This window comes from Hippopotamus amphibius, chromosome 3 (assembly GCF_030028045.1).
Source record: "Hippopotamus amphibius kiboko isolate mHipAmp2 chromosome 3, mHipAmp2.hap2, whole genome shotgun sequence".
Taxonomy (NCBI): Eukaryota; Metazoa; Chordata; class Mammalia; order Artiodactyla; family Hippopotamidae; genus Hippopotamus; species Hippopotamus amphibius.
In genome coordinates this window covers 113531427-113556331 of record NC_080188.1, presented here as the reverse complement: position 1 = coordinate 113556331, position 24905 = coordinate 113531427, and the positions used below count along the sequence as shown (strand labels likewise).

The following is a 24905-nucleotide window of genomic DNA, read 5'->3' as shown; positions in this document are numbered from 1 at the left end:
CTGATGAAAGAAATCAAAAACAACACAAACAGATGGAGGGACATACCATGTTCTTGGATTGAAAGAATCAGCATTTTGAAAATGTCTGTACTACCCAAAGCAATTTACACATTCAACGCAATCGCTATCAAATTACCAATGGCATCTTTCACAGAACTAGAACAAGAAATCTTATGATTTGTATGGAAACGCAAAAGACCCCGAATAGCCAAAACAATCTTGAGAAGGAAAGATGGAGCTGGTGGAATTAGGCTTCCTGACTTCAAACAATACTACCAGGCCACAGTGATCAAGACAGTATGGTACTGGCACAAAATTAGAAATGAAGGTCAATGGAACAGAGTAGAGAACTCAGTGGTAAGCCCAAGCACATATGGGCACCTTATCTTTGACAAAGGAGGCACGAGTATACAATGGAAAAAAAGACAGCCTCTTCAATAAATGGTGCTGGGAAAATTGGACAGTTACATGCAAAAGAATGAAATTAGAACACTTCCTAACACCATACACAAAAATAAACTCCAAATGGATTAAAGACCTAATGTAAGCCCAGACACTATAAAACTCCTAGAGGAAAACATAGGCACAACACTCTATGACATCCATCAAAGCAAGATCCTTTTGGACCCACCTCCTAGAATCATGGAAATAAAATCAAGAATAAACAAATGGGACTTAATGAAACTTAAAAGCTTTTGCACAGGGAAAGAAACCATACACAAGACAAGAAGGCAGCCCTCAGAATGGGAGAAAATACTCACCAATGAAGCAACGGACAAAGGATTAATCTCCAAAGTATACAAACAGCTCATGCAGCTTAATACCAAAAAAGCAAATAACTCAATCCACAAATGAGCAGAAGACCTAAATAGACCTTTCTCCAAAGAAGACATACAGATGGCCAACACACACATGAAAAGATGCTCAACATCACTAATCATCAGAGAAATGCAAGTCAAAGTCACAATGAGGTATCACCTCACACCGATCAGAATGGCCATCATCACAAAATCTGGAAACAACAAATGTTGGAGAGGGTGTGGAGAAAAGGGAACTCCCCTGCACTGTTGATGGGAATGTAAGTTGGTACTGCCACTATGGAAAACAGTTTGGAGGTTCCTTCAAAAACTACAAATAGAACTACCATATGATCCAGCAATCCCACTACTGGGCATATACCCAGAGAAAACCATAATCCATAAAGAAACATGTACCATAATGTTTATTGTGGCACTATTTACAATAGCCAGGACATGGAAGCAACCTAAATGCCCATCAACAGATGAATGGATAAAGAAGATGTGGCATATATATACAATGGAATATTACTCAGCTACAAAAAGGGATGAGATGGAGCTATATGTAATAAGGTGGGTAGACCTAGAGACTGTCATACAGAGTGAAGTAAGCCAGAAAGAGAAAAGCAAATACTGTGTGCTTACTCATATATACGGAATCTAAAAAAAAAGAAAAGTTACTGATAAACCCAGTGACAAGACAAGAATAAGGATACAGATGCAGAGAATGGACTGGAGGACACGAGCTTGAGGGTGCAGGGGGCGAAGGGGAAGCTGGGACCAAATGAGAGAGTAACATAGACATATTTACACTACCAACTGTAAAATAGATAGCTAGTGGGAAGTTGCTGTATAACAAAGGGAAATCACCTCGATGACGGGTGATGCCTTAGAGGGCTGGGATGGGGAGGGTGGGGGGGTATCAAGGGAGGGAGGGAATATGGAAATATGTGTATAAATACAGCTGATTCACTTTGGTGTACCTCAAAAACTGGTACAAGTGTGTAAAGCAATTATATTCCAATAAAGAGCTTGAAAAAAAATACTATTAATGACAATACAACAACAAATGGAATAGCTCAGAGGAAATATGCAAATCCTTTGAAATACACAAATTACAAAAACTATGTCAAAATATAAAGACAGAAAATCTGAGCAGTCATATAACAAGAGCATAAATTGAATCAATAGTAACTTCTGAACAGCAAAAACAACAAAAAAGGAAATGACAAATTCATTGATGAATTCTAAAAATATTTGAATAAGAATAAATACCATTTTTTTCAAACTCTTTCAAAATGTATAATAGGAGAGAACATTTTCTAAGTCATTTTATGAGGTTACCATTACCATAATACCAAGGTGAGTTCAAACATCATAAGAAAAACAAACTCTGGACCAATACCCTTCATGAATATAGAAGCAATAGTATTCTACAAAATATTAGCAAAGTCTATCAACATATTAAAAGGATTATAAACCATGATTAAGTAGGATTTATCTCAGAAATGCAAGAATGGTTCAATATATGAAAATTAATAAATGTAATAAGGCACTTTAATGTAATGACAATCTCACAGATTCAGAAAAAGCATTTGACAAAATTTTATACACCTTCATGATTAAAGCACTCAGAAAAATAGAAGTAGAAGTAAATTTCCTCAACCTGATAAAGTGCATTTATGATAAGCCCACAGCTAGCATAATACTTAAATGTGAAACAATGAAAAAGAAAGTGGAAGATTGAAATTCTCCTACCTAAAATTATGTGTCAGTCAACTGTTTGGTGGCCCAAGAGGCTGATGTAGAAAGGTACAGAACTCATCACCTCCTATGGACACATCAGATTTGCAGCTACATATACTGCAATTCCCTCTGAGAAAGACCTGAAAACAAGCTGAGCATCTCCTTCACATCAAAGGAGAAAGGGGCCACACTGAGGTGGGTAGGAGAGGCTGAGACACAGTCTTGCTATAAACTCCATCCCTGGTGCAGCAACCCGTGTTCAGGAGGGAATGCACAAATCTGGAGCTTCTCCATGAGAATCAAATGGTTTACACCCCACAAGCACTTCAACCCTTAAGATCTGCATTTAAGAAATGAACCCCCAAAATATCTGGCTTTGAAAACCAACAGGGTTCACACCCACAACCCCAAAATGCTGTAGCAAACTCAAAGGGCTCTTAGGGCAGTCTCAGTTGCCCAGGACCCAGTGCAGAAACAAGTTTTTGGAAAAGCTCCCAGACAATGTGTGAAGGAGATTTGCTAACCTTAAGGTGTCTGCCAGAGGGGCAGAGGCCTTTTCAGATTCTCTCCAAGGAACAGGTGTGCTGGAGGGCATCATTTTGCACTCCCCCTCTGCCTTGCTTCACAGTGCAAGTATCTCCCAGAGAGATTTGTTTTTTCTTTTCAAAATGCCACATCTTGTCTTTGTTGATTTTTTCTATCATTTCTCTATTCTCTACTTCATTCATTTCTGCTTTAATCTTATTATTTGTTATGATTACATTATATCTTATTATTTACTTCCTGCTACTAATTTTAAGCCTCAATTTATTCTTCTTTTTCTAGTTCCTTGAGGTGCAAAGTTAAATTTATAATTTGAGATCTTTCTTTCTTATTGTAGGTGTTTATCACTATAAACTTCCCTAATACTACTGCTTTTGCTGCATCCCATAAGTTTTGCTATGTTTTGTTTTTGTTTTTATTCATCTCAGGATAGCTTATAAATTTCTCTTTGATATGTTCTTTGACTCAGTGGCTGCTCAAGTGTGTGTTATTTAGATTTCACATATTTGTGAATTTTTCTGTTTTCTTGCTGTTATTGATTTCTAATTTAATTCCACAGTGGTCACAAAAGATACTTAGTATTATTTCAGTCTTCTTAAATTTGTTAAGACTTCTTCTGTGACCTAACTGTGATCTATCCTGCAGAATTTTCCATGTGCACTTAAGAAGAATGTTTATTCTTCTGTTGTTGGGTGAAAAGTTTTGTACTTGTCAAATAAGGAGATTACGTAGAAATCAAAAAACTTCCAAAAAAGAAAAACTCAGGATCAGATGGCTCATGACTGAATTTTACCAAACATTCAAAGAATTAATACCAGTCCTTCTAAGACTCTTCCAAAAAAATAATGTAGGTGGTATATCTCCAAACTCATTTTATGAGACTAGCATCAACTGATACCAAAGCTAAACAAAGATGTTACAAGAAATGTACAAGCCAATATCTTTGATGAATGTGGATGCAAAATCCTCAGTAAAATATTAGCAAACCAAATTAAACAATACATCAAAAAGATTACACATCATGACCAATTGGGGTTTATCCCTGGGATACAAGATTGGTTTCATATATGCAAATAATCAATGATATACTCATCAACAGAATAAAAGATGTTAAAAACCACATGATTATCTTAAGTGCAGAAAAAGCATTTGACAAAGTTCAACATTTATTAATTATCAAAATTCTCAATAAAATAGGTATAAAAGGAAATTTTCTCGATACAATAAAGACCATTTATTAGAAGCCTTAAGCTTTTCAATTATAAACAATACTCACATCATAATCAGTGGGGGAAAAAACTGAAAGCTTTTTCTCTAAGATCCAGTACAAGACAAGAATGCCCATCCTCACCACTTCTATTCAACATAGTACTCAAAGAAACAACAAAAGCAATCAGACAAGAAGAAAAATAATAAAATTTATCCAAGTCATAAAGGAAGAAGTAAAATTATCTGTTTGTGGATGACAGAAACCCCACATGAAGAAAACCCTAAAGACTCCACAGACCAAAAAAACAAACAAAAAACCTGTTAGAAATAATAAACAAATTCAGCACTCAGTTCTGTATCTTTGCACCAGCAGCAATCTATTGTATATTTACCCCAAAAGAAATCAAGAAAATCCCACTTATAATAGCATCAAAACAATAAAACATTTAGGAATATATTTAACCAAAGAAGTGAAAGATCTATTTACTGAAAACTATAAAAGACTGATGAAAGAAATGGAGAAAGGCACAAATGAATAGAAAGGTATCTCTTGTTTATAAACTAAAAGAATTGATGTTTTTAAGATGTTCATACTAACCAAAATGATCTACAGATTCAATGCAATCCCTAGCAAAATTTTAATAGCAGTTTTCACAGAAATAGAAAAAACAATTCTAAAATTTTTGTGGAATCACAAAAGACCCCAAATAGCCAAAGCAATCTTGAGAAAGAAGAATAGACTTGGAAGAATCACACTTCCTGATTTCAAATTATATTACAAAGCTATAGTAATCAAAAGAGTGTAATTCTGATATTAAGAACAGACACTTAGACCAATAGAATAAAATAGAGAGCCAAGGAATAAACCCAAGCATATTCAGTCAACTAATTTCAAAAAAGGGTGCCAAGATACACAATTGAGAAAGAATTATCTCTTCAGGAAGTGATATTAGGAAATTTGATATCCATTCATCCACAAAAGAACGAAAGTGGATAATTACCTTACACCGTACACAAAACATAACTCAAAGTGGATTAGAGACTTAAATGTAAGACCTGGATCTAAAAAACTCATAGAATAAAACACAGGGGAAAGTTTCCTCATTTTGCTCTTGGCAATGATGTTTTGGACATGACACCAAATCACAAGCATCGAGAGCTAAAACAAACAAGAGGAACTACATCAAACTAAATCTTCTTCACAACAAAGAAAAGAATCAACAAAATGAAAACAATCTATGAAATGTGTGAAAAAAATTGCAAACCGTCTTATCTGACAGTTATTAACACTGTATTGAATACTTGGAATGTAGTGAGAGAGGAGATTTCAAGAGTTCTCTCCACACACACAGACACACAGACAGAGACACACACACATGATAACTGTGAAAAGATATGGATGTGCTACTAATCTTGACTGTTATCATCATTTCACTATATGTATAGCAAATCATCATGTTTTACACCTTACATTTATATAATTTTTATTTTTAAATTAAATTAAAAATAAATAAAAATATCTAATGTTTTAGATGCCAGAGAAAATGTCTTAGGTCAGACTGCTATAACAAAATACCATAGATTGGGTGAATTATACAATAAGCATTTATATCTCACACTTTTCAGAAGCTGAGAAGTCCCAGATCGAGTCAATTTGGTATCTGGTGAGAACCCCCTTCCAGGCTTGCAGATGGCCAACTTTTTGCTGTATCTTCACAAGGTAAAGAAAGAGAGCTCTTTTGTCTCTTCCTCTCTTTTTAAAGGCATTAAGACTTTATTAACTTTATTAACATTATTAACACCCCACCTTCATGATTGAATCTAATTCTAATTACCTCCCAATGCCCCACCTCCAATTGTCATAGCATTGTGTATTAGAACTTCAACATATGAACTGGGAGGGGGGAAACAAAAAATTAAATCTATAGCATAGAGAAACATCACAGAGAAAGTAGTAATAACAATCATCCGAACACCAGTTTTCTTATCCAATTAAAAAAAAAATTGAAGTCATCAGTCAGTGGCCTGATAGCTTTAAAAAAAAAAAAAGGAAGGAAAACAAATATCAGTCCAGATTTCTATACCCAGATAAACTACTGTGTGAATGTGATGGCAAAATAAAACATTATCAGAGATCCAAAAATCAAAACTTGGTATACTATCCACAGGTGCAGATGTACAGTGAAAGTGTTTCAGCAGGAGGGAAGAGATGCAATTCATCAGATAGGGGAATTTGGAAGAAGGAATAGAGCATATTTTGTTTTTTTCTCTTTCTTTTTCACTCTTCTTATTTGCAGCAAAAATGCCTTCTGACCTTCCATCCTGCTTTTTTTATGTAGAAAAGGTAATGGGATAGGACCTGCCTGTCAAAGGAAGGAGAGACCTCTAATCCTGGGATAAATATTAGATTAGGTTTTCCATAAGCAGAGCCAGAGTCAAAGATTTCATTTCATGGAATTTCCTAGCAGTCCAGCGGTTAGGACTCCAAGCTTTCACTGATGAAGGCCTGGATTCAATCCCTGGTCAGTGAACTAAGGTCCCACAAGTCGTGCAGCATGGCCAAAAAAGAAAAAAAAAAGGATTTCATTTCAAATAGTTGTATTTTAGAGTTAACAGCAGAAAGCACTGACTGAGTAGCAGGAAAGTGAATCAGGGATGGAAAGGAAGCCAATACGGGTTTCATTAGTGAATATGTTATATATGTGGACAACTAGGGCTCAATTGTACCAGGACCACTTGAAGACTATGTAAACATGCCTCAGAGTTATAGTATCTGAAAGATGAAGAATCTGAGGTATTTATCACTCTGCCTCTATCTGCCAACTACTAGTGATGGCCACCAGAGAAATTATATGGATCACACATAGACTGAACATATTCTTGCAGCAAAGTAAGCCCTCATTCTAAGAGTTGCTACTCTTTTTTTTCATAATAAGCTTTGGCCTACACAAGGACAGTGACTACCATGGGCTTATAGACAGGGCACCATCAGCCTATACTACAGGAAGGTAATTCAAGATAGAAAGATAGAAGCCCATCTGCCTACAGAGATAAACCAAAATTTTAAATTAACTTATCAGTATTAAGGCTGATTTAATTTTCATCTTTCTGGGACTTTCCTGGTGGTCCAGTGGTTAAGACTCTACATTTCCAATGCAGGGGGCGAGGGTCAATCCCTAGTCGGGGAACTAAGATCCTACATACCATGTGATGTGGCCAAAAAATAAAAATTAAAAAAAAAATCATCTTTCAAATCCCTGTGCCATATTTGTGCATTCACTGCAAACCCAGAAAGAAAAATAAAGATATTATTTATCAATCTCTTAACACTCCCAGTAGCCCAACATTTGGCTAGATTATCTAAAAGATGGAATGGTGAAAAAGGATGTTTTATCTATAACAAAATAAAATGTTAGTAGTATATTTCATACCTCAATAATTACAATAAATTAAATGTATTAAATCTGCTGTTCATGTACATAAATTGTATCTTAAAATATAGAGGGGAGAATGACATGAGTTGCCAAAAATGCATCTATATGCTATTCAACATACCAAACTATGTCCCTGTGTGCAGTTTAATAATTTCTTCCCTAGATAAGTGAGGAAAGGAAATTGATTGCCCTCATAGGACACATGTTCCCCCAAGAGCAACATGCCCTTACAGTTTTCTCCTGGTTCCCATTGATTAGCCTCTGAAATCTTATTATGACAGCACATGGCATTATTTTTAAAAGGCTAGACTCTGAGTAGAGCCCATTTGTCCACCAACTAGTCAAATGAATACTGACACATTTTAGCCAACACACTGGCCTTTCTTTAAACTATTTACAGAGAGTCTTTAAAAACAGCAGGGGAAAATAAATGTCCTATGATAAAAATTATATTCATTTTTGTTGAAAGGATATTCTCTTACTAGGGTCTTTTATAGACCAACTCTTATTTTCTATTTACATACACAATACTGTGAAGTATATGGCAGTGATAATTTTATTATTTCTATATCACAAATAAGAAGGCTGAACTCAGCAGAAGGCAAGTAACTCTTCCAAGTACCCAGAAAAAAACCATGGTAGATGCAAGGCTTGAATCCAGGCTTCCTAGCTCCACGTTAATTATTTTTTCTCCATTTCTCCATGATTCAGGGACATTGGAACCTTTTGGCCAGCCCATGAGAGACAGTTTCTCCAAATGATTTTGAGGATGAATTTCTGACTTCACACTCACATTTCAAGATTACCTTTTCCTTTTCTCAAAGAACATGGTAAGTGTCTATATTCATTATGCATCTTAGTGATAACACATTTCATGCAGAAGCAATGAAACAGACATATTTTATGAGGTTTTGAGCTCATATCTGGCTGTTTGAATACTTTTTCTCAAATCATCATATGGATCTAGTATTTAAATATAAAAACATTTTATTTAGGAGATAGTATAGTAGTATTTAGGAAATGTCATGCTGCTTTCCTTCACAGAATGAGCAAAAAAACAGAATAAATGATGCTCTGATTGAATGTGTCATAAATGCATCTTGTGTACTATATGTTGGCCTGTCCATGAAAGGGTAGCGAAGCAAAACAATGAAAGAACATGCTTTTAAACTCCAGAAGGGTCATCGTGAAAATACCAAGATCCTTACTCCATTTTCACTAGCATTTCCCCATAATTGAATCCTTTTCATTACTTGCTCATTTAGAAAATCTAACATGCAACAATAAAAGGCACAGGTAACAGAATCAGTTGGACAAGTGTTTGATCTTGAATAGATTCATATTAGGTGGAGTTTTGGGAAGGCATATAATCTCTCAAATCCTCCACTTCCTTAACTATAAATGAGCTTATAGGTATATGGGTATGAATATGTAACCAAAAACTCTCCCTCCCCCCTTCTATCTGTCTATCTATCTGTCTGTCTATGTATGTATGTATGTATGTATGTATGTATGTATGTATCTATCTATCTATCTATCTATCTATCTATCTATCTATCTATCATCTAACCTATCATTTGTATAATCTCCCATCCATCCATCCATCCAACCATCTATCCTCTATATTTATGTCTATCTATCTGACTACCTGCTTGCCTGCCTGTCTTATCTGGTCTCTGTCTATCTATCTGTGAGATAAATTAGCACATAAGTACTATGTTAAAGCTGTTACTAACTCTCATAAATGTGATTCGGGAATGGATTCATTCTAGATATGTGACCTTGCACAAGTTAATACCTCCTCTGCTCTTCTGTTGATTAACATACTGAACCCAGTGACAGGGCAATGATAAAAATGCAGATGTAGGGAACGGACTTGAGGACACAGGGTGCAGGGGAGGGGGCGAAGGGGAATCTGGGACAAAGTAAGAGAGTAGCATTGACATATATGCACTACCAAATGTAAAATAGATAGCTAGTAGGAAGTTGGTGCATAACATAGGAAGATCAACTCAATGATGGGTGATGACTTAGAGGGCTGGGATAAGGAGAGTGGGAGGGAGTCGCAGGAGGGAGCGGACATGGGGATATATGTATAAATACAGCTGATTCCCTTTGGTGTACCTCAAAAACTGGCACAAGAGTGTAAAGCAATTATATTCCAATAAAGAGCTTAAAAAAAAAAAAACACTGAAAGCATGATCCATGAAAGAAAAAATTGACAAATTGGGCTTCATCAAATAAAAAGTTTCTACTTTTCAAAAAAAAATACATGATTAGGAAGATTGCCACATGATCTATGAAGATGCCTCAGCTTCAACAATCTCTACTTCTATGGATAATTTACCTATTATATACTCTTTCCATTCCCATTGTGTCAGTCTAAATAATGGCTCCCAAATATGCCCATATCCTAATCCCTGGGATTTGTGGTTCTGTTCTCTTGTATGGTGAAAAGTATTGTGCACGTGTGATTCAGTTAAGGATTTTGAGATGACGCTATTTTACTGGATTATTCATCTGGGCCCAATAAGAATATGCCAGTCATCATAAAACATAGCAAATGCTAAGCAAGAAATTACAGCCTGTACTATTATTTGAGTCATGGGTTTACAAACACAAATACTATAAATTTCAGACATATAAAGTGATGTGCGGAGGGGTCAGGAAGAAGATGGTAGCAAATAGTAGTTACCAGAAAATGCATGTCCTTTCAAAGATCTCAAATACAAATTAAGAAACTTAAACCACTGTGCTTGCTCAGGAACAATCTGCAGGGCTAGAGTCAACGCCACAGATGTGAATTTTCAACCCTCAATATTTGTGATGCAGATAAACGTGGACAGTAATGACAGTAAGAATGAGTCTAAGAAAGGAGTCATTCAAGACAAGCTAAAACGTGGATCAGAATTTTTAAAGAAATTAAACAAAAGAAGTCATGAAGTTCCCTGGGTTCTCACACAGAATTGCTGGCAAAGCCACTAATATGGGCGAGGTAGGACAGAGTGAGAAATACTGTAAAAAAAACAAAAGATCAGAGTGTAGAAGTGTGTGAGAAAATAGAAATCAAAAATACAAAGACTTCAAAACCCATCCACATCGTGAAGCCCTGCATGTTGTCACCAACCTTCTTTAAACCAATGGGCACCATCGTTCCATCTTAAGTGTAATATTAGAGCTAGCCCTCAACAGATTGCACTGAACACCCACACTGTGTGAACTGTTTGTTACAATTATTTTATTTGACTCTCACAATAATTCTGATAGTTCTGAGGTAGGTTCTAATATCACCTTCATTGTACTGGTGGATGAAACGAGGTTCAGTAAACTCAGTTTAGGACCAATGTCTCCCAGGTAGGAAATGGTAGGGCTTGTATGTGATTGTATATGCATATCACCCCAAAGCCCAATATTTTACACCCAATTTTATACCTTCTCTTTAGATTGATTTTGTCGGTTGTATTTGTCTCCAGTGCTGCATTTATCTCATTGCATCTATACGCATATATTTGTGATGTACTCTACTGTGCAACCCCAAGCATTAAGCTTGGTCAAATGGATACAATGGTCAAATGTAAATTTAATGAAATTAAAATCAATTCAAATTCATTAATGTCATTTAGTTTGGTAAACATTCTTTTCTTTAATTAATTTTTCTTGGAGTATGGTTGCTTTACAATGTTGTGTTAGCCTCCACTGCACAACAAAATGAATCAGCCATACATATGCATATATCCCTCCCTTTTGGACTTCCCTCCTATTTAGGTCACCACAGTGCATTAGATAGAGTTCCCTGTGCTATACAGTATGTTCCCATCAGTTGTCTATTTTATACATAGTATCATTAGTGTTTACGTGTCAATCCCAGTCTCCCAATTCCTCCCTCCTCACCCCTTTCCCCCATGGTATCCATACATTTGTTCCCTAAATCCCTGTCTCTATTTCTGCTTTGCAAATGAGATCCTCTATACCATTTTTCTAGATTCCACATATATGCGTTATTATACGATATTTGCTTTTCTCTTTCTGACTTACTTCAGTCCGTATGACAGTCTCTAGGTCCATCCACATCTCCACTAGTTTGGTGACCATTCTGATGGATCTACAGCATTGCTCTGTTAATAACCATGTAAACTTGAATAAAGTACTCGATCTGTTTGTGGCCATGTTACACAGATATAAATGGGTGTAATGACTATAAATCTAATCAGATAGTGAGAAAATTAAATAAATACACATGAGCACTACAGGAGTGTAAGCTATTAGTAGACTCAAAAGATCTCAGAGGTGAATCCATTCCAGGCATTGACCTTGGACAGCTCATTACCCCTTCCTGTGACTCAGATTATTCATATACAAAATTTAAAAGCTGGGAAGGTGATCCATGAAGAATCTTCTCTACAAACTCTATTCTAAAGAAATAATGCATATACATTTCAATTTCTGTACAACTCTTCTTTGTTCATCATTCTGTGCCTTGTTTTCGTTACTACAGAGCATCTCATGATTCTCAAATCCATGATGAATAATACAGAGGTGACTGACTTCATCCTGCTTGGACTAACCAGTGCCCCAGAACTGCAGGTCCCTCTCTTTATAATGTTCACCTTCATTTACCTCATCACTCTGGCTGGGAACGTGGGGATGATCCTGTTGATTCTGCTGGACTCTTGTCTCCATAAGCCCATGTACTTTTTCATCAGTAACCTGTCTCTGGTGGATTTTTGTTACTCCTCAACAGTCACTCCAAAGGTGATGGCTGGGTTTCTAACAGGAAATAAGGTCATCTCGTACAATGCATGCGCTGCTCAGATGTTCTTTTTCATAGTCTTTGCCACTGTAGAAAGTTACCTCTTGATCTCAATGGCTTATGACCGCTACGCAGCAGTGTGCAACCCCCTACATTACACTGTAACTATGACGACAAGTGTGTGTGCTCGTATGGTCATAGGCTGCTATGTCTTTGGTTTTCTGAATGCTTCTATTAACACTGGAGACACATTCTGTCTCTCTTTTTGTAGGTCCAATGTGATCCATCACTTTTTCTGCGATTTTCCAGCAGTCATAACTCTCACTTGCTCTGATAAACACATCAGTGAGATGATTCTTGTTCTTATCTCAAGCTTCAATGTCTTTTTTGCACTTTTTGTAATCTTGATTTCCTACCTGTTCATATTTATTACCATTTTGAAGATGCCCTCACGAGAGGGATATCAGAAGGCTTTATCTACCTGTGCATCTCACTTCATTACTGTTTCCATATTTTATGGGACAGTCATCTTCATGTACTTACAGCCCAGTTCCAGCCATTCCATGGACACTGACAAAATGACATCTGTGTTCTATACTATGGTCATCCCCATGCTGAACCCCCTAGTTTATAGTCTGAGGAACAAAGAGGTCAAGAGTGCATTTAAAAAGATTATTGAAAAGGCAAAATTTTCTCTAGGTTTTTTCTTGATGTAAAATCTACAAGAGTTAGTATGGTACTGGCACAAAAATAGAAAGGAAGATCAATGGAATAGAATAGAGAACTCAGAAGTAAGCCCAAACACATATGGGCACCTTATCTTTGACAAAGGAGGCACGAGTATACAATGGAAAAAAGACAGCCTCTTCAATAAGTGGTGCTGGGAAAATTGGACAGCTACATTTAAAAGAATGAAATTAGAACACTTCCTAACACCATACACAAAAATAAACTCCAAATGGATTAAAGACCTACATGTAAGGCCAGACACTATCAAACTCCTAGAGGAAAACATAGGCAGAACACTCTATGACATCCATCAAAGCAACATCCTTTTTGACCCACCTCTTAGAATCATGGAAATAAAATCAAGAATAAACAAATGGGACCTCATGAAACTTAAAAGCTTTTGCACAGCGAAAGAAACCATAAACAAGACTAAAAGGCAACGCTCAGAATGGGAAAAAATAATTGGCTATGAAACAACAGACAAAGGGTTAACCTCCAAAATATACAAGCAGCTCATGAAGCTTAATACCAAAAAAGCAAATAACCCAATCCACAAATGGGCGGAAGACCTAAGTAGACATTTCTCCAAAGAAGACATACAGATGGCCAACAAACACATGAAAAGATGCTCAACATCACTAATCATCAGAGAAATGCAAGTCAAAGCCACAATCAGGTATCACCTCACACCAATCAGAATGGCCATCATCACAAAATCTGGAAACCACAAATGTTGGAGAGGGTGTGGAGAAAAGGGAACTCTCCTGCACTGTTGGTGGGACTGTAAGTTGGTGCAGCCACTATGGAAAACAATTTGGAGGTTCCTTAAAAAACTACAAATAGAACTACCATATGATCCAGTCATCCCACTCCTGGGCATATACCCAAAGAAAACCATAATCCCAAAAGAAACTTGTACCATAATGTTTATTGCAGCACTATTCACAATAGCCAGGACATGGAAGCAACCTAAATGCCCATCAACAAATGAATGGATAAAGAAGATGTGGCATATATATACAATGGAATATTACTCAGCTATAAAAAGGGATGAGATGGAGCTATATGTAATGAGGTGGATAGAACTACAATCTGTCATACATAGTGAAGTAAGTCAGAAAGAGAAGGACAAATATTGTATGCTAACTCACATATATGGAATCTAAAAATGGTACTGATGAACTCAGTGACAAGAACAAGGATGCAGATACAGAGAATGGACTGGAGAACTCGAGGTATGGGAGGGGGCGGGGGGTGAAGGGGAAACTGAGACGAAGCGAGAGAGTAGCACAGACATATATATACTACCAACTGTAAAATAGATAGTCAGTGGGAAGTTGTTGTATAACAAAGGGAATCCAACTCGAGGATGGAAGATGCCTTAGAGGACTGGGGTGGGGAGGGTGGGGGGGGACTCGAGGAGGGGGGGAGTCAAGGAAGGGAGGGAATACAGGGATATGTATATAAAAACAGTTGATTGAACTTGGTGTACCCCCAAAAAATAAAAAAAATTAAAAAAAATCTATGAGTTATTTTATCCCTCTTAGATTTACTCCAATAAATCAAATGATAATGGCCATTTAGGATATTAGAGCAAAAATTTTGTCTAATATTTTTGACTCTTTAGTTGAGGAATAGTTCCAATCATTTAAAATAGAGACAAAAAATAATAATGGTTTTTAATGAAGTATGTGCTTTTGCTGGCACACTTTATATAGAGCTAAAAATTATGATAGCTTTATAAATTAATGCTTCTGTCATTACTGAGTGATTTGGAAAGAAAAAGCACATTCCCGTGAAAGTTTCTGAAGGTAAACAGCCATATTAGAATAAAAGGATAAATAAAAGTAAGACTAAAATCATAAAAAAAAATAAATAAAGGGATAGATGTGATTAATTCATTTTTACCTTCATCTTTTGAGTACCAACTCGACATTTTGTTTTAAAAATTGCACTAAAAATAATAATGCTACCTGGTTTTTGGCATTAAATGTTTTGTGATGGTTAATGCCACCCCTTCATTTATACCCTAGTGAGCTATACCATGACTTATCACTCTCCTACTCATTCACTCTATTTCATTCACACCGATTTCTACCTATTCTGGACCACTCCAATCCTGCCCTTGTCTTAGCTTCTTTGCATTTGCTGTTTCATCTGCATGGAATATTCTCACACTAATTTCAGACTGCTGGTTAAACTTTACCCATTCAGGGAGGTCATAGAGGCCTGCCATGAACTACTTTATAAAATAGCCAGTTCCCTCCCATGGACTTTTTTATTTTAATTAATTAATTAATTAATTTTATTGGCTATGTTGGGTCTTTTTTGCTGTGTGCGGGCTTTCTTTTTAGTTGCGGGGAGTGGGGCTATTCTTCGTTGTGGTGCATGGGCTCCTCATTGCTGTGGCTTCTCTTGTTGCGGAGCATGGGCTCTAGGTGCATGAGCTTCAGTAGTTGCAGTACATGGGCTCAATAGTTGTGGCACAAGGGCTTAGTTGCTCCATGGCATGTAGGATCTTCCTGGAGCAAGGATTGAACCCATGTTCCCTGCATTGGCAGGAGGATTCTCAACCACTGCACCACCTAGGAAGCCCTCTCCCATGGACTTTTTTCCTAAGCCTGTTCTAGTCTCCATAGTTATTAACAACATTCAGCTCATATATCTATTTATTCACCTGTTCATCTCTTTCCCTCAACCTGAATGGAAAATCCCTTTGAGCAGTAGCTTAATCTGGTTATTGCACTGGAAATAAAGCTTTGAGTGTTGATTTTCAAATTATTTTACTGAGCATTAAGACGACTCCAGCAATTCCAAGTTATGGTGGTGGAAGCAAACTGTAAAAACTGTATACATTTTGAGGGGAGAATGTCACCAATATCCACTTGGTAATGACCCCAATTTCTTGCAGGAAAATAGCAGTCTCAAAAACTCTGCATCCCCTAACATTGAATAATCCTTATACTTTTGAAATTCTTCAAGCTATTTGCTTGCCCACTTGCAACCAACCAATCACTGACATATGTACCTGAAGACCTCTCCCACTTCTAAAAACCGTATCTTAAGAAAACACTTGTAAATCATACACTGACTCAGCATTTATTCATTTTACTCAACAAGCTGTGAGGCACACACCCCCCAAAAAAACAAAAAACAAACAAAAAACCCATGGATTTATTTCTCATAGTTCTGGAGGCCAGATGTCAAAATCAGTTTTAGCACTTCTCTTGTGGCTCAATGGTTAAGAATCTGCCTACCAATGCAGAAGACACGGACTCGAGCCCTGGTCCAGGAGGATCCCACGTGCTATGGAGCAACTAAGCCCGTGAGCCACAACTACTGAGCCCATGCACCTCAACTACTGAAGCCTGAGCGCTTAGAGCCCATACTCCACAACAAGAGAAGCCTCCACAATAATAAACTCACACACTGCAGTGAAGAGGAGCCCGAGCTCTCCACAATTACAGAAGACCTGTACACAGTAATGAAGATCCAATGCAGTAAATAAATAAAAATTTTTAAAAATCAGTTTTACTGGGATGAAATTATACTTGTCTCCAGTGGCTCTAGGGGAGAATCTCTCCCTTGTGTGTAGCATCTTCAGGTGACTGAGAGCATTCTTCGACATGTATCTACACCAGTTCAATCTCTGCCTTTGTAGTCACATTAGTTTTTCTTCTTACTAATTTCCATCTGCCTCTCTTTTTCAGTTGGTATGAAATGTACATAACATTAAAATTAACTACTTTAAAATGTACAGTTTAGTGACATTTAGTACTTTCACAGTGTTGTACAACCATCACAACTGCCTAGTTCCAAAATATTTTTCACTCACAAAGAAGACCTTGTACCCACTTAGAAGTAATTCCTCCTTCCCCTAGGTCCCCCAAACTTTAAGCAATAATCTGTTTTCAGACTGTTCAGATTTACTTTTTATGGATATATCATAAATGAAATCATATAGTATGTGACTGTTATGAATCAAATAATTGTCTTCTTGAGTTTCCCTTGAGAAAGAGCTAAAAATAAACATGAAATAAAATCAAAATACAAATTTTAAAACCATTATAGTATCAAGTGAAGCAATTGTAATGCATTGCTGGTGGGAATGCAAAATGTTAGCACCACCTCAGAAAACAGTTTGGCAGTTTCCATTCAGTTAAGCATATGTAATACTTATTATCTAACCAACAAATCTAATTCACAGATATATACCCCAATGCAATTAAAACCTATGTTCATGCAAAAAAAGTTAGGCAAATGTTTAGACACTCTTTTCTTTTCTCAATCTCCAGCCACTAGACCCAATCCAAATGTACATCAAATGAGAAATGAATAAATAATCTGTAGTGTCCCTATAATGGCATATCATCTAGTAATGAAAATATTTCACAACTGATATATTGTGGGTTGAAGTGTGTCCCTAAAATTTACATGTTGAAGACCTAATCCCCGGACCTCAGAAACTGATCTTGTTTGAAAATAGGGTCACTATAGATGTAGTTAGTTAAGATGAGGTCATACTGGAGCAAGGTGTACTCCTTAGTTCTGTTAACTATAAATTGGAACTTGCCATCTGCCTGTACAAGAATTAAATCACTTTGTGCTGCTGTAGCTACTGACCTTCCACATTCCCTGAAGGGAATTCAGGGCGGAGACCAAGAATGAGGCACTCTGTGCTTTGGAGGATGGGCGGAACAGGTCTTCAGATAGTTAGATGTTTTCAGGAGCTGATTTGATGAGCCCAACACTTGCATCTCCTCATATCTAGAAAAGCACTAAGTCCCTACATGATGACGTCTGCCCCTTGTGACTAGCAGAAACCCCCTACAAAAAAATGTGCTTGATTGCATGTACTCCTTCTTTACCAAGAATACATATATACTAATCTTTCCCCCTGCCTCTTTGGAACAGTTTCTCAGGGCTATCTACGATGCTGTCTCCTGGGTTGCAGTCCCCATTTTGCCCCAAATAAACTCAACTCGCAACTCTCATGTTGTGCGTTTTTAAGTTGACAGTTTAATATGACTGGTATCCTTACAAAAAGGGAAAATCTGGACACACAGACACACGGAGGACACACGTGAAAATAAAGAGATCAGGATGATGGAGCAGAAGTCAAGGAACACAAAAGACTGTCAGAAAACTATCCAGTAGCTAAGAGAAAAACATGAAAAACATTTTCTCCCTCACAGCCTTGTTGGGGAAGTTAGTAATATAGTTGTATTCAGGCCTCAGAGACAGAAGCAGGCCTCTGACTGACCTGTGACCCTGCCTGTACTGCACGCCTGTTTACACACCTAACAATTGCTGCTAGCAAGTCAAACAGTGCTTATGATATGAAAGGGAGTGGGTCTTGGAATTTCTTTAGCCCTGGGGACCTGGCCAGTACCCTGGGATCTGGAGACTCTTGTGATTCACATGTTGAAACCAACAACATTCTTAAAGTAAATCCAGAGCTGCATTTTTACACGCAAACTGATGATATCAGTTTGTGGCCCAGAATTATAAACTGAAGCCCCCAGAGCTCCAATCTGAAGTCTCGTCTGTGGAGTGGACGCACTGCCCGGGACCCTTCCCAGCTGGGGCTCCAGATTGCTGTCACTCGGGACTTCCCAGCGCTGCTTGAATCTGGATATAGGTGCTTCCCCAATTCAGTGATGCATAAACCTCTGTCTTTACTATTCTTTCTTAATATACTGTAATCTTTTTAATTCAATAAACTGTCTCTAAATTCTTGTTTAACTGAGTGTAGAGTGGTTATTTTGCCAGCGAATCCTATGAACCTTAAAACCCAAAGTAAGGCCTTCAGGGAAACAAGCCTTCAGAAGGAACGAACAGAACCAACCCTGCCGATACCTTGATCTCAGACTTCTAGACTATAGAAATGTGAGACAATAAATTTCTGTTACTTATTCCATCCAGTTTGTGGTACTTTTTTATGGCATTTCTAGGAAAATACAGGTAACATTATGGATGGATCTCAAATGTACCATTCTAATGGAACGAAGCCAAAGTCAATGCCAACCTACCCTAAGATTCTGTTTAAAAGACATTCTTGCAAAGGCAAAGCAACATGGAGAGAGAATTGTTTAGTGGTTGCCATAGGCCTTGGGTAGAAGCAGTTGATCACAAAGACACTCAGAGGGTTTGTTTAGATGATGGAGCTCTTCGATATCATGATTATGTTAGTGGTTGCATGACCTCATAAATTTGACCAAACTGTGAGAGCTGTACACCAAAATCTGGGGACATTGCTGTTTATAAATTCTACTTTAATCAGAAAGTAGGGGGGCCAGGACATGGAAGCAACCTAAATGTCCACCAACGAATGAATAAAGAAAATGTGGCATATATATACAATGGAATATTAATCAGCTATAAAAAGGAATGAGATGTAGCTATATGTAATGAGATGGATAGACCTAGAGACTGTCATACAGAGTGAAGTAAGCCAGAAAGAGAAAAACAAATATTGTATGCTAACTCATATAGACGGAACCTAAAAAAAAAAAAATGGTGAACCAAGTGACAAGACAAGAATAAGGATGCAGATGCAGAGAATGGACTGGAGGACACGAGGTTGGGGGTGCGGGGAGTGAAGGGGAAGCTGGGACGAAATGAAAGAGTAGCATAGACATATATATACTACCAACTGTAAGGTGGATAGCCAGTGGGAAGTTGTTGTATAACAAAGGGAGATTAACTCGATGATGGATGATGCCTTAGAGGGTCGGGACGAGATGGTGTGGGGGAGTTGAGGGAGGGAGGCAATATGGGGATATGTGTATAAATACAGCTGATTGACTTTGGTGTACCTCAAAAACTGGTACAAGAGTGTAAAGCAATTATATTCCAATTAAAAAAATAAAAATAAATAAATAAATAAACAAACAAAAGAAAGTGGGGGGGGGGGAAGAAATCACAAGTAATACAAAACCACGTGTGCACCTTCAACATATCCAGCTAGGTCCCCATAGGCAATGTAATTGCTTCTTTCCTAGGCAAGAGGGATGAGAGCTATAGATGTCCTCATTGCAGGTGGGGTGTGGGGGGCATCCCCAAAGACTTCCATGTCTCTGTAACTCCCTCCTGATTCCCACGAATTAGCCTCTAAAACCCCAGTATGACTCAATGTGACATCATTTTAGAGGGACCAGACTATGTGCTGAACCACTTTGGCTATCATTTATTCATCTGAATGTTAATAGCACATGCTGTACTTTTTCTCTCACCCTCAAATCCTGACCTGAGAATTTGCTATGCACCTCCAATCATGGCCAGGAAAACATCTCAAGATGAAATTATATTGATAGACTCTAAAATGATAACTCCTGAGTGAGGTGTTTTATAGAGCTTCCCTCATTTGCTATACACAGACACTAACCCTTGAATTATGTGGGATAGGTAATTTTATTCTTAATTCTACAGATCAGAAGAAGATAGGAGACTCCTCCAAGGCTACACAAGGAGTGCTTGGTAAATTTAGGTTCCTGCCTCCAAGTTGTGTTCTTTTGCTCAATTTTACTTGCCTTAGAGCCCATGAAAATTTTTGAGCAGTACCTGATAAACAACATCTCTAACAGTAGGTATGCATTATTCCATGGCTGAATTTCTGATTTCAGACTCACTATTTGGGATTCACTGTCCTTTCTTTTCCAGCAACAAGGTAAGTTTCTATGTCCCATATACATTTGTAGTAAGAAGTGAAATTCATGCAAAAGCAATGGGAAAGCTATACCTACTATGAATTATTTAAGCACAGAAATAGATTTTGGAGATATTTTCTAAAGCAGTGACATACCAAAATTTCAGTAGGGAGTTCGAAGTATTATCATGCTGTTTTCCTCAAAGATATTAGTTAAAGATGCAGATGTAGAGAATGGACTTGAGGACATGGTGGGGGGGTGGGCGGAGAAGAGGAAGTTGGGATGAAATGAGAGAGTACCATTGACATATATACACTACCAACTGTAAAACAGATAGCTAGTGAGAAGCTGCTGCATAACACAGGGAGATCAACTCGATGATGGGTAATGACTTAGAGGTCTGGGATAAGGAGGGTGGGAAGGAGTCGCAGGAGGGAAGAGACATGGAGATACATGTATAAGCACAGCTGATACACTTTGTTGTACAGCAAAAACTGGCACAACAGTATAAAGCAATTATATTCCAATAAAGAGCTTAAAAAAGTGGATAAGTAATGCTCTGATTGAATAAAGATTAATTTAATCTTATTCACTATCTGTTGACTTCTCATTGAAGGCTAAAAAAGAAAAAATAATGAGTGTGAAATAACCCTCCTTTAAACTATGGATGGTTTCCAATTGAATTAGCAAGATCCATTCGCCTTACCCACTGCAGTCTTTTCCCCATAATTTCACTTTTATTATTCACTAGCATATCTGTAAATGCTGGCAGTGAGGTGGCTAAAAGCATATGATTTGGTCATAGATGGGTTTGAATATTAAATCTTCAATTTTCTTCATACTAGCTGTATAATTGTGGAATTTTACATAGTTTCTCAAATCCTTAGTTCTCTTAAAGGTAAAATGGGAATAAGACTACTACTTACCTTATAACATTATTATGAGAATTAAATGAAAAGATATATAATAATCAACATATAATCATCCATACTGATTGTAGAACACAGAATATTCTCCAAGTCAAACCTTGTCAACAGTGCTTCCTAGGTGGCGCAGTGGTTAAGAATCCACCTGCCTATGCAGAGGTCACGGGTTCGATCCCAGCTCCAGGAAGATCCCACATGCCACGGAGCAACTAAGCTCGTGTGCCAAAAAAAAAAAAAAAACCTTGTCAACATAACGACTTGCTGGACCAGGCATGTAAGGTGAAGATCTTCAGCTAAAGGCAGCTGATGAACTGGGAACTCCCATCCATTGATCCCTGTAATTCAACTATGGGACAACAATGAGAGAAGGAATTAGTTTAAGAAAGAAGACGATGAGAGAAGGAATTAGTTTAATAAAGGAGACTCTTTCAACCCAAACTAAAACATGGATTTTAAGGAAGAAACTGAGCAAAAGAATGGCTCACATAAAATGATTAGAAGAGCCTCTCATGTAGCCAAGGAGGGACAGACTGAGAAACACTGGAAGACACAGAAAATCTGAGTGGACCAAGCATGAGAAAAGGCAAATTGAGGAGTGAGGCTGCAAGACTAAAAATCTCATCCAAGCTTAAGTCTTGCATTTCACCACCCACATTTCTCAAACACGGAGGTTATCGTTTCATCTTAATACTAATATTATACCTGATGCTAATCAGACTGTGTTCAATACCCAGCATGTTACTCATTGTTTCTTATACATTTGATCTTGTTTAATTCTCACAATAATACCTTGATTTAAGTCTCATTACTATTTTCATTTTGCAGATGGAGAAAATCAGGTTCAGGTGAGTGAGGTTAGGCTCAATGATTCCCAGGTGGTAGATGCTAGGGCTGTTTGCTCCTCATCCCAGAGCTCGAGCTTCCTGTTCAGTGCTGTGCCTTCCCTGCACATTGTCTCTGTGGGTTGCACAGAGACAATGTGCAGTTGTCTGCCCCAGTTATCCTACCACGAGCACCGTGCACGTCTCTCTCAGCCTCTTCACTGTGAAACTCCAACAGCTGAGTTTAGATCATTGGAGACATAGCGTAGTTATAAATTGAATTAAGTTCAATTTGATTTTAAATTCGCTTAAGACCAGTAGACTTGGGAATCCCTCTGCCTGGGGGCACACATTGGTTTGACAGTAATAATTCTGTAAACTTAAATACATTACTCTGTAATTAACCTCTGTGCTTCATAAGTTAAATGGGGATAACAATAAATCTCACAGGGTTGTTGAAAGGAATATAAGTTCACAAATTTACAAAATTTAAAAATTGGAAAATGATCTATGATGCTCTTTCAGCTTCAACATTGTGTCTACAGATAATTTGTGCCTTCAGTTTTATGGTCTAGTCAATACCTTAGATCTGGAGAATCTTGAAGTATTGCTATAATGAAATGTTGTGCGTGCATACACACACAGAGTATTGAATTAATTTCACTTCAATCTCGCATTTGTTTATCACTCTTTTATTTCTCATTGTGACAGGGCATCCTGTGATTCCCAAATAACCTCCATGGAGAACAATACAGAAGTGACTGAGTTCATTCTGCTAGGACTCACCAATGCCCCAGAACTGCAGATCCCCCTCTTTACCATGTGCACTCTTATTTATCTCCTCAGTGTGGTTGGAAACCTGAGGATGATCCTGTTGATTCTCTTGGACTGTCGTCTCCATACCCCCATGTACTTTTTCCTCAGTAACTTGTCTCTGGTGGACTTTCGTTATTCTACAGCTGTCACTCCTAAAGTCATGGCTGGATACCTTGTAGGAGACAAGGTCATCTCCTACAATGCATGTGCTACTTAGATGTTCTTTTTTGTAGCCTTTGCCACTATGGAAAATTTACTCTTGGCCTCCATGGCCTATGACACAGCCATGTGTAAACCCCTACATTACACCACCATGATGACGACAAGTGTGTGTGCACATCTTGCCACAGGCTCCTATGTTTGTGGTCTCCTAAATGCCTCCACCCACATTAGGAACACATTCAGTCTCTCTTTCTGTATGTCCAAACTTATACATCACTTTTTCTATGATGTTCCAGTAATCACGGCTCTCCCTTGCTCTGACAGACATGTTAGTGAACTGATTCTTATTGTGGTGGCAAGCTTCAATATCCTTTTTTGCCCTCCTGGTTATATTGATTTCCTGCCTATTCACATCTGTCATCATCCTGAAGATGCCCTCAGCAGAGGGATACCTGAAGGCTTTATCCAACCTGTGCTTCTCACCTCACTACAGTCTCCATCTTCTATGAGACAGCCATCTTTATGTACTCCCAGCCCAGCTCCAGCCATTCCATGGACACAGACAAAATTGCATCTGTGTTCTATACTATGGTCATCCCCATGCTAAATCCTGTGGTCTATAGCCTAAGAGACAAAGAAGTCAAGAGTGCTTTCAAGAAAGTTGATGAGAAGGCAAAATTGTCTCTTGGTTTCACCTCTTAAATCTGTAGGATCCACAATAACCTAGTTTCATTTCTGTCAGATCATCTCTATGCATTAAGTCAAATTTTACAACCCACACTGCATTAAAATTACTGAGATAATACCTTTCTTCTCAAAAGTCTGTCACCAGGAAAAAAGAGAATAATATGTTTAGATATGTAAAATATCTAAATGAGGATAGCCAAAAGAGACCATAAAAATTTTTAGATCTTGTTTTTAATAAATTTTATTTGTTATATTTGACTTATTCAATGTCCATATTTTCTCTATCACATGCGAATGCAAGAGTATTTATAAAACAGAGCTCAGACTCATGAATAGAAGTGCCTGAAAGGATCTCACATGTGCACATACAGGACTGAGAAATTTGTTGGAGTTAAATGGAGTATGGCTAGTTTTTAATAAAAAAGTTAAAATAACTAATTATGCTATCAGAATATAAATTTAACACTTTTCATTTCTCCAGTTTAAAAATTGCTGGAGAAATTCCAAAATGAAGAAAAATATGACATGGATTTTTTAATAAAGGTATATTTTTTGGCTCTTTTTTGCTGTCTCAGGTTTTTTTTTAATTAAAGTAGGGTTGATTTACAATATTATATTAACTTCAGTTGTACAGCA

The 24905-nt window shown here is 37.4% G+C and overlaps 1 protein-coding gene and 1 pseudogene across 1 annotated transcript; both read left to right on the top strand.

Moving 5' to 3' along the window:
- Window positions 1-12244: 12244 nt before the first annotated feature.
- LOC130848698 (olfactory receptor 5B3-like) lies at window positions 12245-13195 on the top strand. The gene has a single exon (XM_057727111.1). The coding sequence runs from the start codon at window positions 12248-12250 to the stop codon at window positions 13193-13195; it is 948 nt and encodes a 315-aa protein (XP_057583094.1). The 5' UTR covers window positions 12245-12247.
- Window positions 13196-23340: 10145 nt separating this feature from the next.
- LOC130849347 (olfactory receptor 5B2-like) lies at window positions 23341-24284 on the top strand (annotated as a pseudogene).
- Window positions 24285-24905: the final 621 nt, after the last annotated feature.

What these genes read in the sequence shown, in the direction of transcription:
- LOC130848698 (XM_057727111.1), top strand. Translation starts at nt 12,248, where the DNA reads ATGATGAATAATACAGAGGTGACTGACTTCATCCTGCTTGGACTAACC.